Below are 12,936 nucleotides of genomic sequence, written 5' to 3'. Positions count from 1 at the left end.
GAGACTTGATGGGGTGCTTGGTGCCGTGGGTTAGTTGTTTGGGCGGTGTTGGATTGGTTGATGGGTTGGACGCGATGATCTTGAAGGTCTCTTCCAACCTGGTTTATTCTATGTATTCTATGTATTCTATCCTATCCTATCCTATCCTATCCTATCCTATCCTATCCTATTCTCTTCTTCTCTTCTCTTCTCTTCTCTTCTCTTCTCTTCTCTTCTCTTCTCTTCTCTTCTCTTCTCTTCTCTTCTCTTCTCTTCTCTTCTCTTCTCTTCTCTTCTCTTCTCTTCTCTTCTCTTCTCTTCTCTTCTCTTCTCTTCTCTTCTCTTCTCTTCTCTGGCTGTCCTGAAGGCCCATTTCTGAGTTCTGCCGTCCCCGTGGGGACATGGCGGTATTGGCTCAGGCCCCGGGAAAGGCTCCAGTGTGTCTGTGTGTCTCCCGCTGCCATCCCCATGTCCTTCTCTTCAGTGCCAGCACCATGTGCAGGAGCAGGCAGCCAAACCCACCCACTCCACCCAGAGGGGAAATAACACCCAAAGCTGCCAGTCATCATGAAATGATCATTTAATGAAGACCGTCTCTCCTGGTGCGTGTGTGTGCGTGCGTGTGTCTGTGTGTCGTGTCTGTGTGTCTGTGTGTGCATTGTCTCTGTGTGAGCTTTTCTTGTTGTGTGGTGTTTTGTTTTGTTTTGTTTTGGTTTTTTTATCCCCTCTATTTTTAATTTTTTTTTTGAATTTTTTTTTTTTTTATATATATATACATCTATAAAAAATTCAAATACAGCATGTCAACAGTGGGAATTACTAGGACGTACGGTATTAAATACTGCGCTCGGGGCCAGGCAGGGGCGAGAGGAGGTGTCTTTACAAAACAGGGCGTGGGGCAGGATGGGGAGGAGAGCAGAGCAGGCACGGGGACAGCCGGGGAACGACAGGGCACAGCGGGGGACGGGTCTGCAGGGGTCCAGCTCTAAAGGCAGCAGCAGAGTTCTTCTGCTTTTGTTGGAGAACGAGACAAAGGTGTCAGCGAGGGTGATTCCCTGTGTCCAATGTGTTTTAAGTTTGGGGGCGATGTGGGGATGGGTATGGGGGCGGTGAAGGCTCCTGCAGGGTGCCATGGATGGGGAGCTGGAGGGAAAGCTCTCCCAGGTGCTTGGCAAGGTGCAGGGGGGAGGTTTATTGGTGTTTCAGTTCCTTTTATTCCATTCAAACCCTGCCAGTTCCCTGCTCCCCATCACACTTGTGAAAGACATCAGTTCTTCCCTCCATCATCCCCTCAGAGGAAGGGTAAGAAGACCCCCACCCGTGCACCCTTCCAGCTTCGCCATGTAGTTGTAACCTTGGGGAAGCAAGTCTGGTCCTTGGGAGACCCCCTTCTGCTGCAGAGGGTACACAGCTGGGAGCATCATTTCCCTCCCCCCCATCCATCCCCCCCCCCCCCCCCCCCCCCAGTTTCATATCCCCTTTTCTCAGTGCACCAATACGCCCCCTGTCACCCGGATAGGTGTCGGGGCGGCGGGCACGTCTTTGGCGTGGGGGGGGGTTAGCTGTATGAGCGGGGTCCTCAGCTGTGGCACGGTGCCCGGGCTCACTTCATCTTGCCGGGGAAAGGGGAACGGGGATGGGGGGGACAAGTGCGACTCCTCGAGGGCTCTGGGCTGGGATCGGATTTCACGGCTCCCCAGGCGACGGCGGCAGCTCTGTCCTCCTCCAAAGGGATGGTGAGAAGCGTGATACGTCCTCAACGTGTGCAAAATTGAAGAGATAAGAGACTCAACCCGGGAGAGGGTAATGAGGTGGGTGGCGGGCAGGTGTCTGCGCTGGGCTGCGACGGATGAACAGATGGGGATCTGCAGTTGGGGAGAAGAAGCATCACTGTGCCACTCTCAGCTTGGACATGACCAATCACCACTGGGACATACCAAGCAGAATTTGGTCTCTTTCCACAGGGAAATTCACCCAGAACCCAGGTGCCCAAATCCATCCCCTCCTTCTCCCAGGTGTAGACCCTGCCCATCCAGTCTGGCTGTATGCTACCACCTCTCCCACTGGCACTGCTAATCATAGAATTAGGGAATCAATAAGGTTGGAAGAGACCTCAAAGACCATCTGATAGGAGTCCATGCCCATGGGAGCTGCCTTGAATGACACCTTCTTGGGCACCAAAGGAACGGTGGCACATCCTTTATCCCCCAAAGTGACACACATGGCTGCTACAATCCTCCAGTCTTTAGGCAGTGTGGGCACAGTGACACCTAGCTGGGGACACCTGGCTGGGGACACCTGGCTGGGGACACCTAACTGGGGACACCTATGAGACAGCAACCCTGTCCTAGAGTGGAACAGGGCTTCTGGGGGCTCTCCAGGCTGCCAGCTCCATTCTAAGCCAAACCAAGGGCTTTTTTTTTGAGACACGTCTTTGAATTTTCTTGCCTCAGACAATTTTTCTTCCATCATTATGAGAAGGTCTTAGTTTTCCCCATGATTTCTTTTTTTCAGAAAAATCTGCAGTGGGGAGGAGCAAGCCATCAAAGACTGATCCTTTTGCAGGCTCTGTAGAAAATGTTTTAAAAGCCATTTTTGAGATCCCTGCCAGAACACACAGCCTGGAAAAGCAGTCAGATTCGGTGCCATTTACAAAAAACTGCAAAAAAACACAAAACAAAAACCCAACCAAAACCCCCCAAAACTAAATGGCTCAATCTCAGTGCCTTTCACCCATAGCCTAGTTGGAACATCCCCTGGGCGTCCCATATTCCTCCTCCCTCCCAGCACCCATGCCCTGACTCTTACACCCTGGGTTGGGAGATACTCACTAAATAAAGAGGACACCATAGGCAGCCAAGACCAGTCCAGCTGTCCAACACACTGCCACGGCCCCACTGCCCACCACAGCCCCCTTGTCGCAGATCTTGGTGGTGGGTGGTGGCATGAAAGAGGAGGTGCTAGCTCTTGTTGTCTCTGCAGGGAGGGAGAGTGGATGGTAAGAGGAGCCAGGGTGCCTGATGATGCCTATGGCGTAGTCATGCTCCCTACCAGTGGGGACACGACACCGTCCTGTCTCCAGATTGCCTCTCTCACTGCCATGCCACACATGCACTTAGATGGGAGGCTGGCACAATAAGCCAGGGGATGGTGTGATCTGGAAGACATTGAACCTACTGCTTGGAGAGGTTTGCACCACTCAGCACAGCTGGGCATTCCTCCTGGCCCCATCGTGCCCAGCCGGGCCGCTCTGTGGTAATCCTGCCTACAAAGTCAGGATGACTTGTTCACAAGTGCTCAGCAGACAATATTCCCTGCCCAGGGCACCTTCCAGACATGGCTGTGGCTGCTGGGCAAGCTCATGGGGCTTATCTTTTGCTGTACAGGACCAGGCGGTTGTCTGTCCCCACACAGGGCTTCAGGATTGCCAGGAGGGCCTAGATGGGCAGTAAGGCTTGGGCAACCTAAGTCACATCCAGGGCATGCAGGGTGCCCCAGTGGGTCTGTCTTAGTGTTCTTCAGACTCCACTGAGGTGTCTCAGCCCCAGAGACAGAGAGTCTCACAACAGCTGTGCTGCACCCAGGGGTGTGTGTGTGAGGGACAAGCACGTGCCTGCACAGGGAGCAGGCAGGTGTGGGGGATGTGGCACAATGAGCACAATGTAGGCAAACAGAGAAGCAAGTGTAGAAGCCTGACACCAGTGCTTCTGCAAGGCATACAAGGTTTAGTCTCCTGAGGATGAGGGGTTGCACACCCCTGCTGCTGCCAACTCCTGCAGATTCTCTGTTGGGTGCTGTTTCTGCACAGGAGGGTGTCTCTCCACCTGCCAGTAGGGTTGACTTGCATCTATTGCATCCCCAACCAGGGAGCATTTCCAGGGCCTACAGGGGTTTCTGCAAAACACTTGCTGGGGCCTTCACACAACTTGGGCTTTGGAGGATGGGTGTACTGAATCCCTCTCCACACACACACATCTGGCTAGCTCACATGAGTGGTCCTAGATAGAAGCCTGGTCATGACCAGTCTGCATGCCAGAGCTTCCCCCACTCTGCCACTGGTGCCATCCAGAGGAACCAGCACAGGGTCCACTCCAGCCCTTCTGGGAAACAGGGCTGATAACACCCATTTGGACACAGTCCCAGCTCTTTCCTAGAAACAGAGGCTAGTTAACTTTGTGGCTTTTATTTTGAATTGGCATCACTCCGAGCTGTTATGCAGGGTTGGAGGTGTCTAGAGGGTAGGAGAGGAGAGGGAAGGCTGAGGAAAGGCAGCGCTCCAGGGAAAAGTAATAACAACAGCAATAATAATACCATCCAGCTTCATTGTCACATCCCAAGCATCCTGAGGGGAGGGATGCCAAAGCCAGGTGAAGGTGAAACAGCATCCCCTGGGCCATGGTTGCATGGTGGGAAGTGAAGTGTAGGATGAAGGGCTGCAGCCCAACTGTGTGCTGGGGGGATCTCCTTGGCTGAAGATGAAGCTTGCATGGAGCTGGACAGGGGGGCACCCTCATCCAGAATTGCTGCCTTCCTTATTGCCATGGGTACAGACTGTTTGTGCAGGGAGGAGAGGGTCTCACCTGTGATCTGGGCCTCAGTGGTGAGATGCTTGGGTTCCTCTGTCCAGGGTGTGGCATGGACAGCCACGCTCCAGTCACTCCATGTGCCAATGTCATTGTCTTTGGCTGCCACCTGGATGATATACTCCTTGCCTGCATAGGCATCTGTGATGGTGTGTGATGTCCCATCTGACAGCTCAACCTAAGGGCAGTGGCAGGGAGGAAAGTATAGTCAGAGAAACCCCTGGCACTAGGAGGTGTACAATGAGCATGTTTGCCTCAGCCAGAGGATGATTATTGAACTCTCACGGAACTTTAGGAAGTTCTACGGAGTCTTGGACAGAAGCAGGAGCCCAGGACAGAATTGCAGGGCAAGAATTGTCCAGCTGCAGCTAAGCCAAAGGTCTGGTGAGACCCTGTCCTGCTCCTCTGGTTGATGCCGGAGCACAGCAGCTTCCTCTAGAGGTCACCAGAAACTAGCAGATGTGCAGGCACACTGCTCAGACATGCTACGGCAGCTGGGAGCTGGACGCCCTGGGCAGCAGTTTCTGGGCATCACTGCAAGGGCTGAGTAAAAGCTTCCACCCACTCCAAACTTCCAGTGACCCTGATCCTCTGCCTGTTGGCATCCCACCAGCTTGGCTTGCATCCCTCTGGCTGGGCCCTTGGACAGGGATCAAACCGTATGTGGCTGTCTTTCCTAGAAAAAATCCCTGTGTTCTGTTGTCATTGCTGCCTGGGCATGGCAGGTCCTGTCATCCTCCTGGGAGTGTGGCTGCTGGTGCAATGGTTTAACACCAGACTGAGTCCACACCTTCCAGGCATCTCTGGCCTACCCAGAGCCTGGCTCAAGTACAGCAAGATGCAGGCGCTCAGCAGAAATGTAGCCCTATTGCCAGGTCACCAGTGGGCAAACACATCTAAATGACAGAGTAGGAGGGCTCACCACACAAGTGACCTTCCAGATGTGGAGCCAGCCTTGGCCTCATGGTCCTAAAGGCATGGAGGAAACCAGGGCAGAAACATCCCACAGAGGCTGCATGGGAGATTGCCCTCCATCCAGTCTCTTCAGGCTGAGGACCATGGAGGGACATGGGACACCCCTTGTCCTTCCCTAGTACTCTGGCAAACACAAATCACCTTCTTTCCAGAGACACATTGATAATGCAGATGCTAGGGAGGATGAGGGATGGTGCAAGTTTGGTGCAGCTCAGCCAGGCACTCGAGCAGAAGTGACACTTCATGGATTGAGGTAACGTCATGGCACAACCCATGTAGGGTCTCCATGTCTCCCCAGCCACACAGGAGAAGGTCAGGCACAAGGAATACCAACAGCTGAGTTTTATTAAGAGCTCCTTTCAGTGACAGGAGCACAATGAACCCCAAAACTTCTGCCCTGTCCTTGATCACATCCTGAAGGCCAGGGTGAAAGGCTACCACCATCAGGGTGCACAGAGTATACCTGGGCCAATGCACCTGCGGGACAAGCCTGCCCTGTCACTGCTGGCTAACACTCATGTGAATGGTGTGCATAGCAAGGATGCATGGGACAGTCCAGAAAGTGGCAGGCATGGTTAATCTTATCACCCCACTGCTTGCAGGGTGACCTGTAAAGTAGGAACCCACCCCAAGAAAGACCCATCTCTTTGCCTCTCCCAGGGCTGCTCTCAGGGCCGTTGAGCTCTTTTCTTGCATCTGCTTACACTGCCTAGCCTGAGACCACAGGAACCCCACATTTGGAGCACACCTGGGGGCAGGCCCAGCCAACCCCACCCCAGCCATCAGGAAGCAGCATCGAGAAGGCATGGATCCATCCTTACTGCTTCCAGTTTTGGGGCTGTGTGGTGGGGAGACCAAGCTCTGCCTCTCCTCTCACCACTGAACTCAGGGCTGACAGTGCTGGTGGGATGCAAACAAGGGATGTCAGTGGTTTCACTGCAGGGCTTGGACCAAGCTGAGATGTGCCTAAGCCCTAACCTCCAGCAGTGGGACAACTGGTACCTGCATCTAGGGGACACCTTCCCACCACACCGTGGGTCTCCAAAACCAGAGCTGGATCAGAGGCTTCAGAGGTGGTGGGCTCTTGGTACCCACTGCTGCATCCAGCAGAGATGAGACTGTTTCTGCACCCTCTTCTTATAGGAGATGTGGCATTTCAAGAGGTTTAGGGGTCTTGGTAGTTGAGTTATGGTTGGACTCTATGATCTTAAAGGGCTTTTCCAACCTTCTTGACTCAAAGATTCTATGAACACATCATCATGGCCAAGGCACTCAAGGGTAGGTAGGCAGGGCAGGAGATACACCTGTTAATCACTTGGCCCATGCAAAGTGCCACAAGGCACCTCCCCACAGCCTCGTGGCACAGCGAGGCTGTCCCTGCCACCCAGACCCCAGGATTCATGCTTCTGCCACCAGCTCCAGTCACTGCTCACAGGTGTGCTGCTTGTAGGGACAGCAGGATGGGATGTACTGTGTGCAGCACTGTGGAGACCACACAGCTGGGACCTGCCTGGAAGGGATCAGGCCAGAGTCATTTGGTGGCATCTACCGATCGAGACAGCAATGCCAAGGTGATCAACCTCAATTCATTCCTAATGACAATTAGATTAAATGAAACCTCACTGGGTAAGCTGCCAATCTCCTGCAAGCTTGTTTCTCCCAGCTTGGCCTGCGCTGGGCCTGTGGTGCCTTGGAAGCAGGGAATAAGCTGGGAAAGATGCCAGAGTTATCCAGCTCATGTGTAGATCTCTCTAGGTCTTTCAGTATCCTCCAAGCCCTTCCAGCTGCTCCCTGAGCCCCACTGCAGGCAGGCCAGCCCTGCTGAGGTCTCACGGGCCCAGCCAGACTGTTGCTCCATCCAGATAGTTTTCTCCAGCCCAAAGAACCCTGCTGGCTGAGTGCTTCCTCTTGGGAGCAATTCCTGCCTTTCCCCAGCCACAGCCAGCCTGCAGCTGAGTGTTTGCAGATGGGACATCACAGGAATAATAGAGCCAAGCCTGTGCCTTGCGCAGGGAGGGATGTTCCCCTAGGACCCAGGCTGGAGGACCTTCATTGTAGAACTTAGGAGGATGCTACCCCAGCCCGCTCTTTAAGCAGCAGGAAAAAGCAGGCATAGACAACAGCATTCGTCTCTTCCCCCCACATACTGTGTCTGCATGCAGCACTTCTGAGCTGGGCAGCCAGGGCATATATCCATCCAGCATTTGAACTGGTGGATGAGAAAGTCCCTGGGCAGGTGCCCATGGCTCAGTACAGCAGTGCAGCAGCAGATGGGAAAGCACACAAGGACTGGGTCCAACTGGAAGCAGACAGGGAGAGCTAGATGGGGGCACATGGGAGGTCGTGAGGGATGGGTGGACACACAGCATCAAAGGCAGTGGGAGAAATTCCTTAATCTGTGTCCCCACCACACAGGGACAAAAGTTGGAGGAAGGCTGCACATGGTAATTTTTTTTGGTGGGGGGTCTGCATGTTGCTGCCTGCCTTTGTGCACCTGCCAAAAGTCACTCAGGCTGGCTGTGAAGTGCTGCCCAGATTAATGAGGGATAAGTAGCCAGTGCAATACAGAGCTATTAGCATTGCAAAGAGGAAAGGAGGAAAAAAAAAAAAAAGGAGAGAGAGAAAAATTTTTAAAAAGCCCTGGAACCCAGTAATTCAGCCCACAGCTTGCTGAAGACAGCATAGGCTGGGAGCCCTTTCCCTGCTGTGACCACATAGCACCACTCACCTGCTTGGAAAGATAACGTGGCTCTTGAAGAACAGACAGTGCCCATCTATGGTCCACATTCATGAGATGGGGACAGACACCCAAGGCAGGTGGAGGAGAGGATTTCCCAACACTTGGCTTTTCCCCTGTCTCTGCTCTTTCCCCATGCACATGTGCTGGAGGTCTGGGAACATGCACATGTCAGCCATACCATGCAACCCAAATGGAGACATCAATGTGTGGCCTCATTCCAGTCCTTGCCCACAGACTGGTGACACTGCTTCATAGTGCTCAGTGCAGCAGGAGTTAAGGAAGCCATTCCTTCCCTGGAGTCCCCCTGCTCCTGTCCAGCCCACCCTGCCAGGTGCCCTAGCAGTAAGAATGTTGCTGTTCTCTGATCCCACCCAGGCTCTGCTTCTGGTCCAGCATGACCAGGTATCAATCATTTGCAAACAGGGTGATGCAGAGGCAGGTCTGAAGCCCAGATGGCCTTTGGAAGGAATGGGGGTAGAGGGAGAAAACTGCAAGCATGCCTGCCCCAACAGCTGGTGTGTGTTGGAAGGAGGTGGAGGAGATGAAGGGATGATCAGATGCTGCCTTCTTTGCAGCCTACATGAAAATGTGTTTGATGGCTCCCTTGTGGTGGCAGTGGCTCTGCTTTCCATTCCTTGACACCTCCTGCTCCCTAGCACAGCCCCTAGTGTGAGAAGAGGGTGCTACACTGCCAGAAAGCTGGCAATGTGGGGCTCAGGACAGGAATGGACCATTTCTGTGCATGTCAGGACAGAGACTATGCACCTACCCCAGGTGTTGTATCAAGCCTGGATGAACCTGCCTTTCCCAAAATAAAAGGGGCACCCCAGCTATTGCAGGGTGTAACTGATCTCTTCACACAGCCTCTGCCACCCACAGCTGTGGGAGAAGGCAGAAGGAAAGCTCTTGTAAGAGCACAGCACAAGTTTGGCATGCATCTCGTGTCCTTGCAGCCTTTTCCAACTCTGGATGCTCCCAGGGTTAACCTGATAAGGGGGAAAAGGGAACTGGGAGTGGGACAGGGCACCCCAGTGGGTTCAGTTTCATAGCCTCTCTTCTCCAGAACAAGTAGATGGATCCTAGCACCTGGCTGCAAGGATCTGTGCAGGTACTTGTGCTACACAAATAACTGCTGTTTCAGATGCCTTTTATTCTTGTGATCCCAAGGGGAAGCAGGTGGGGTCCCACGTGCCCTGGGTAAAAGGCTAAGCCAAAGGCAGGACTAAACCCCAAGCATGCCACGCCACTTCTGGGAAGTTCTGGAGGGTAGCTGCAAACAGCCACTGCAGCCTGTGAAACGATGTTGCCAAGCAGAAAATGACGTTTTGCTTTTTCCCTTTCAAAGCCACATCTGGAGAGCAAAGCAGTCTGACATTCATTACTAATAAACGAGCCCCCAAATACCTCCTCCTTCCACAGCGCCACAGGAGTCAGGCAGGCTAACCCCAGACAAAACTTTCTGCCCGGACTTTGGAATGGATAAAAAGTTGGGAAAGGGAATGACCCTCCTTATTCTCTGCTGTCTCGGTAGTGGAGGAACCCATCGAGGTCTGAGCTGCGGTTCCTGCTGTGACCACCCCACCCCCCATCCCCGAGCCCCAGAAGGCTGCCGTGCAGCTGCTGCACATAGCTCAGCCCTGCCGTGGGTCTGGGAGGACGAGTTATCGCAGGGCTCCTCTGCAGCCTGGGTTGTGTCACACCAGATGTGTCTGGACAGCTCCCTTTTGGCTTAAAATAAAGAGCAACTTTGAACGCAGAGCTGCAAGCTCGTTAATAATGGGACTCCTTCTCCAGAAGTGCTGTCCCCTGCTGCCAAGCGACAGCTGGCAGAGCTCACTTTCGCTTGCAGCAGTGCAGAAGATGAGACTGGGGATGTTCAGGGCCCCCAGCACCAGCCCTAGCCCTCACCAGGGCTGGCATCTGCTGCCTGCAGGTGCATTTACCACACTGGTGCATCAGGCTGGAGGTGAAAGCAGATGGGTGTGGCTTGTGCATGGGCTTCACAGGGCACAGGCGCATACCTGGCATGGCATGCATGTGGACAAGGAAAGCTAAGCTTGCTGGCAGCATCCTACCTTAATGTATCTGTGCAAGCTAGCAGACAAGCACAGACACACTATTGTAGGCATGTGTGCTCTGCTGCCCAGTGGCACCTTTGTAGCTGCCTTTGGAGGCTTGATCCTACTGGGTGCTCAGTAGGATGATGCTCAGGTCATCAGCAGTTTGCAAGAGGAGCTGAGGGCACCCAGACAGTGCCAGTCAAGGATCCTGAACCCAACTCTGTCTCTGGAGCTGCAGGAGGGGATGGAAAAGGTGATTTCTTAGCATTTCCCAGCTCCCATCCTCCTTCGAGACAACTGCTGCTCTAGCCCAGCCTGTCCCATGCTGAGCTGTGAGTGACACTATTACAGCCTCATCACTTTGCTCACATCTATTTTTAATTTTTTCCCCTTCTTTTTTAATCACTGACTTTGGAGCCAGCAGAGGAAGGGAGAGAAGTGCTGCAATAAAAGCTACCAGGCGTGAAGCTGTAATCCAGTTCACTCAGGGTGACCTCCCTGCCAAAGTTGCCTTGAAAGGAGAGGGAGTGCAAGACAAACAGCAGAGGCACAGGGGGATGCAAGTGGGCACAAAGAAGTGCACCCACTGCAAAGTGACACTGCCACCGTGCCAACAGGGATGCAGCTGCAGCAGGCATTGGCACAAATTACCTTCCCTAGCTCCATCCCTCCTCCTGGCCCACTGCAGGCTGGATGTGCATTAGCACACTGCCAGGTTATTTCAGACTGCCCCAAGGCAGGAACTTCCAGAGACAGCCTGTGAGATTCACCTCTTTGACTAAAAAATGTTGCTTTGCCTTGGAAGATGAGCCTGGCAGCCAGCCCCATCATGTGAGAGATGGTGGCCAGCCCAGAGGACCATGGCTTTCTCACCCCAACAAACCCAGGCACTAAATGCTTGGCTGAAAATTGCCCATTCCTGTCCCCAGATCCCTGTACTGTGTTCAGTTTTGGCCCCTCACTGCAAGAAGGACATTGAGTTGCTGGAGTGTGTCCAGAGAAAGACAATGAAGCTAGTGAAGGGTCTGGAGAACAGGTCTTACGAGGAGTGGCTGAGGGAACTGGGATTGTTTAGTCTGGGTAAAACCAGGCTGAGGGGAGACCTCATTACTCTCTACAACTACCTGAAGGGAGGTTGGAGTGAGGTGGGGGTCAATCTCCCCAGTATCAAGCGACAGAATGAGAGGAATGGCCTGAAGTTCTACCAGGGGAGGTTTAGATTGGATATTGGGAAACATTTCTTTGATGAAAGAGTGGTCAGGCACTGGAAGAGGCTGCTCAGGAAGGTGGTTGAATCACCATCCCTGGATGTGTTTAAGGGTTGTTTGGATGTGGTGCTTGTGGATATGGTTTAGGGGTGAGCCTTGTAGAGTAGGGTTATCGGTTGGACTTGGGGATCCTGAGGGTCTTTGCCAACCTGAATGTTTCTGTGATTCTGTGGTGGAGTCACTGTCCCTGCAGGTGCTTAAAGAGCACATAAACATGACACTGTGGGACATGGTTTAAAGGCCATGTTGGTGTTAGGTTGATGGTTGGACTTGATGGTCTTAGAGGTCTTTTCCAAACAGAATGATTCTGTGATTGTTTGCCTGGATCAGAGCTGCTCAGAGGCAAAGCTTGCACAGATGCCTGCACTGGGGGCTCTGCAACCCCAGCTTCTAAAATCCTGGGATAGAGGGAGTGCTTCTGCTTGCTTTTCCAAAGAAGGATGTTCCCAGCCTTTGAAAATGCTCACAGACATGGCTCTAATGCTTGCAAAACAGAGGAGGAAGGAGAGATCCCAAGCACATTATTAGCTTTAAATATCTCATGACCTTTTACTGCAAATCTTGAGATCTGAGGCGCAGCCTGCCTCACAGTTCGTTAAGATTTCATGTTGTCAACGTGGCCAGTGGGTTCAATTAGACTTCACCATGGCATCTGCAAATTGCTGGCAACCCACTGGAGGAAATCCTCCCTTGGCCTGGCTGCTAGCTCTGATGCTACTGAAGCAATAGCTTTTGAGCCTTGCTGTGTTCTGGGATGTGCACTGAGCTGTTCAGTGCTCAGAGCAGAGGATATCCCAGCAGCAACTGGGAAAAGGGGAGATCCTGCTCCAGCAAGTGCTGTAGGGGTGGGAGAAAATTTGGTGCAAGGCCTGCCCTAGGGTTTCCAGAGATGCTCAGGACACTGTCTGGCCACTAGCCTGCACCTAGGGGTGAGTGTGCAGATGTTCTTGCAGGGAGGTTGCATGTGTGAGCGTGGCTATTGCTGCTGTTGTAAGTTAACTGAAGGAGCCTGTAAAACCAGAAACAGGCTATTAGCAATCCATTAGGAAAGGGTATCCAGTTCCAGCCTAGGTAAGCCATTAGAGGAACATCTGAGAGCATTAGGAGAGCTCGCTTGGGGCCAGGATGGGGCTGTAAAACAGAAGAGGAAACCATGCTAATCTGGCTTGAATTACAAACTTAAAAGCAGGAGAAAAATAAAGGATACCCTAAACATTTAATGTTTTATATTTAGGAGACAGGAGGGGAGATTCTGCCAGAAGGAGAGTATAAAAAACCTGTTTAGGCTACAAATATCTCATCTCTATTCTGGCAGCAGAGAAACCACCAGC

The 12,936-nt window shown here is 52.8% G+C and overlaps 1 protein-coding gene across 2 annotated transcripts in view; it reads right to left on the bottom strand.

The window, feature by feature from the left end:
• Positions 1 to 1,459: 1,459 nt before the first annotated feature.
• CNTFR (ciliary neurotrophic factor receptor) overlaps positions 1,460 to 12,936 on the bottom strand; it is a 239,180-nt gene continuing 227,703 nt past the window's right edge. For both annotated transcript variants that reach the window (XM_054178919.1, XM_054178920.1), the window contains 3 exons: positions 4,560 to 4,740; positions 2,811 to 2,955; positions 1,460 to 1,844 (listed from right to left, as the gene is read on the bottom strand). In XM_054178919.1, the coding sequence (XP_054034894.1) occupies position 1,844; positions 2,811 to 2,955; positions 4,560 to 4,740 (327 nt within the window). In that variant the 3' untranslated portion in view covers positions 1,460 to 1,843. The remainder of the gene's footprint in view (positions 1,845 to 2,810; positions 2,956 to 4,559; positions 4,741 to 12,936) is intronic.

Source organism: Dryobates pubescens, chromosome Z (assembly GCF_014839835.1).
Source record: "Dryobates pubescens isolate bDryPub1 chromosome Z, bDryPub1.pri, whole genome shotgun sequence".
In the NCBI taxonomy this organism is placed as follows: domain Eukaryota; kingdom Metazoa; phylum Chordata; class Aves; order Piciformes; family Picidae; genus Dryobates; species Dryobates pubescens.
Note: the sequence above shows the minus strand (reverse complement) of the source record. Positions and strands in the feature narration are given on the sequence as shown.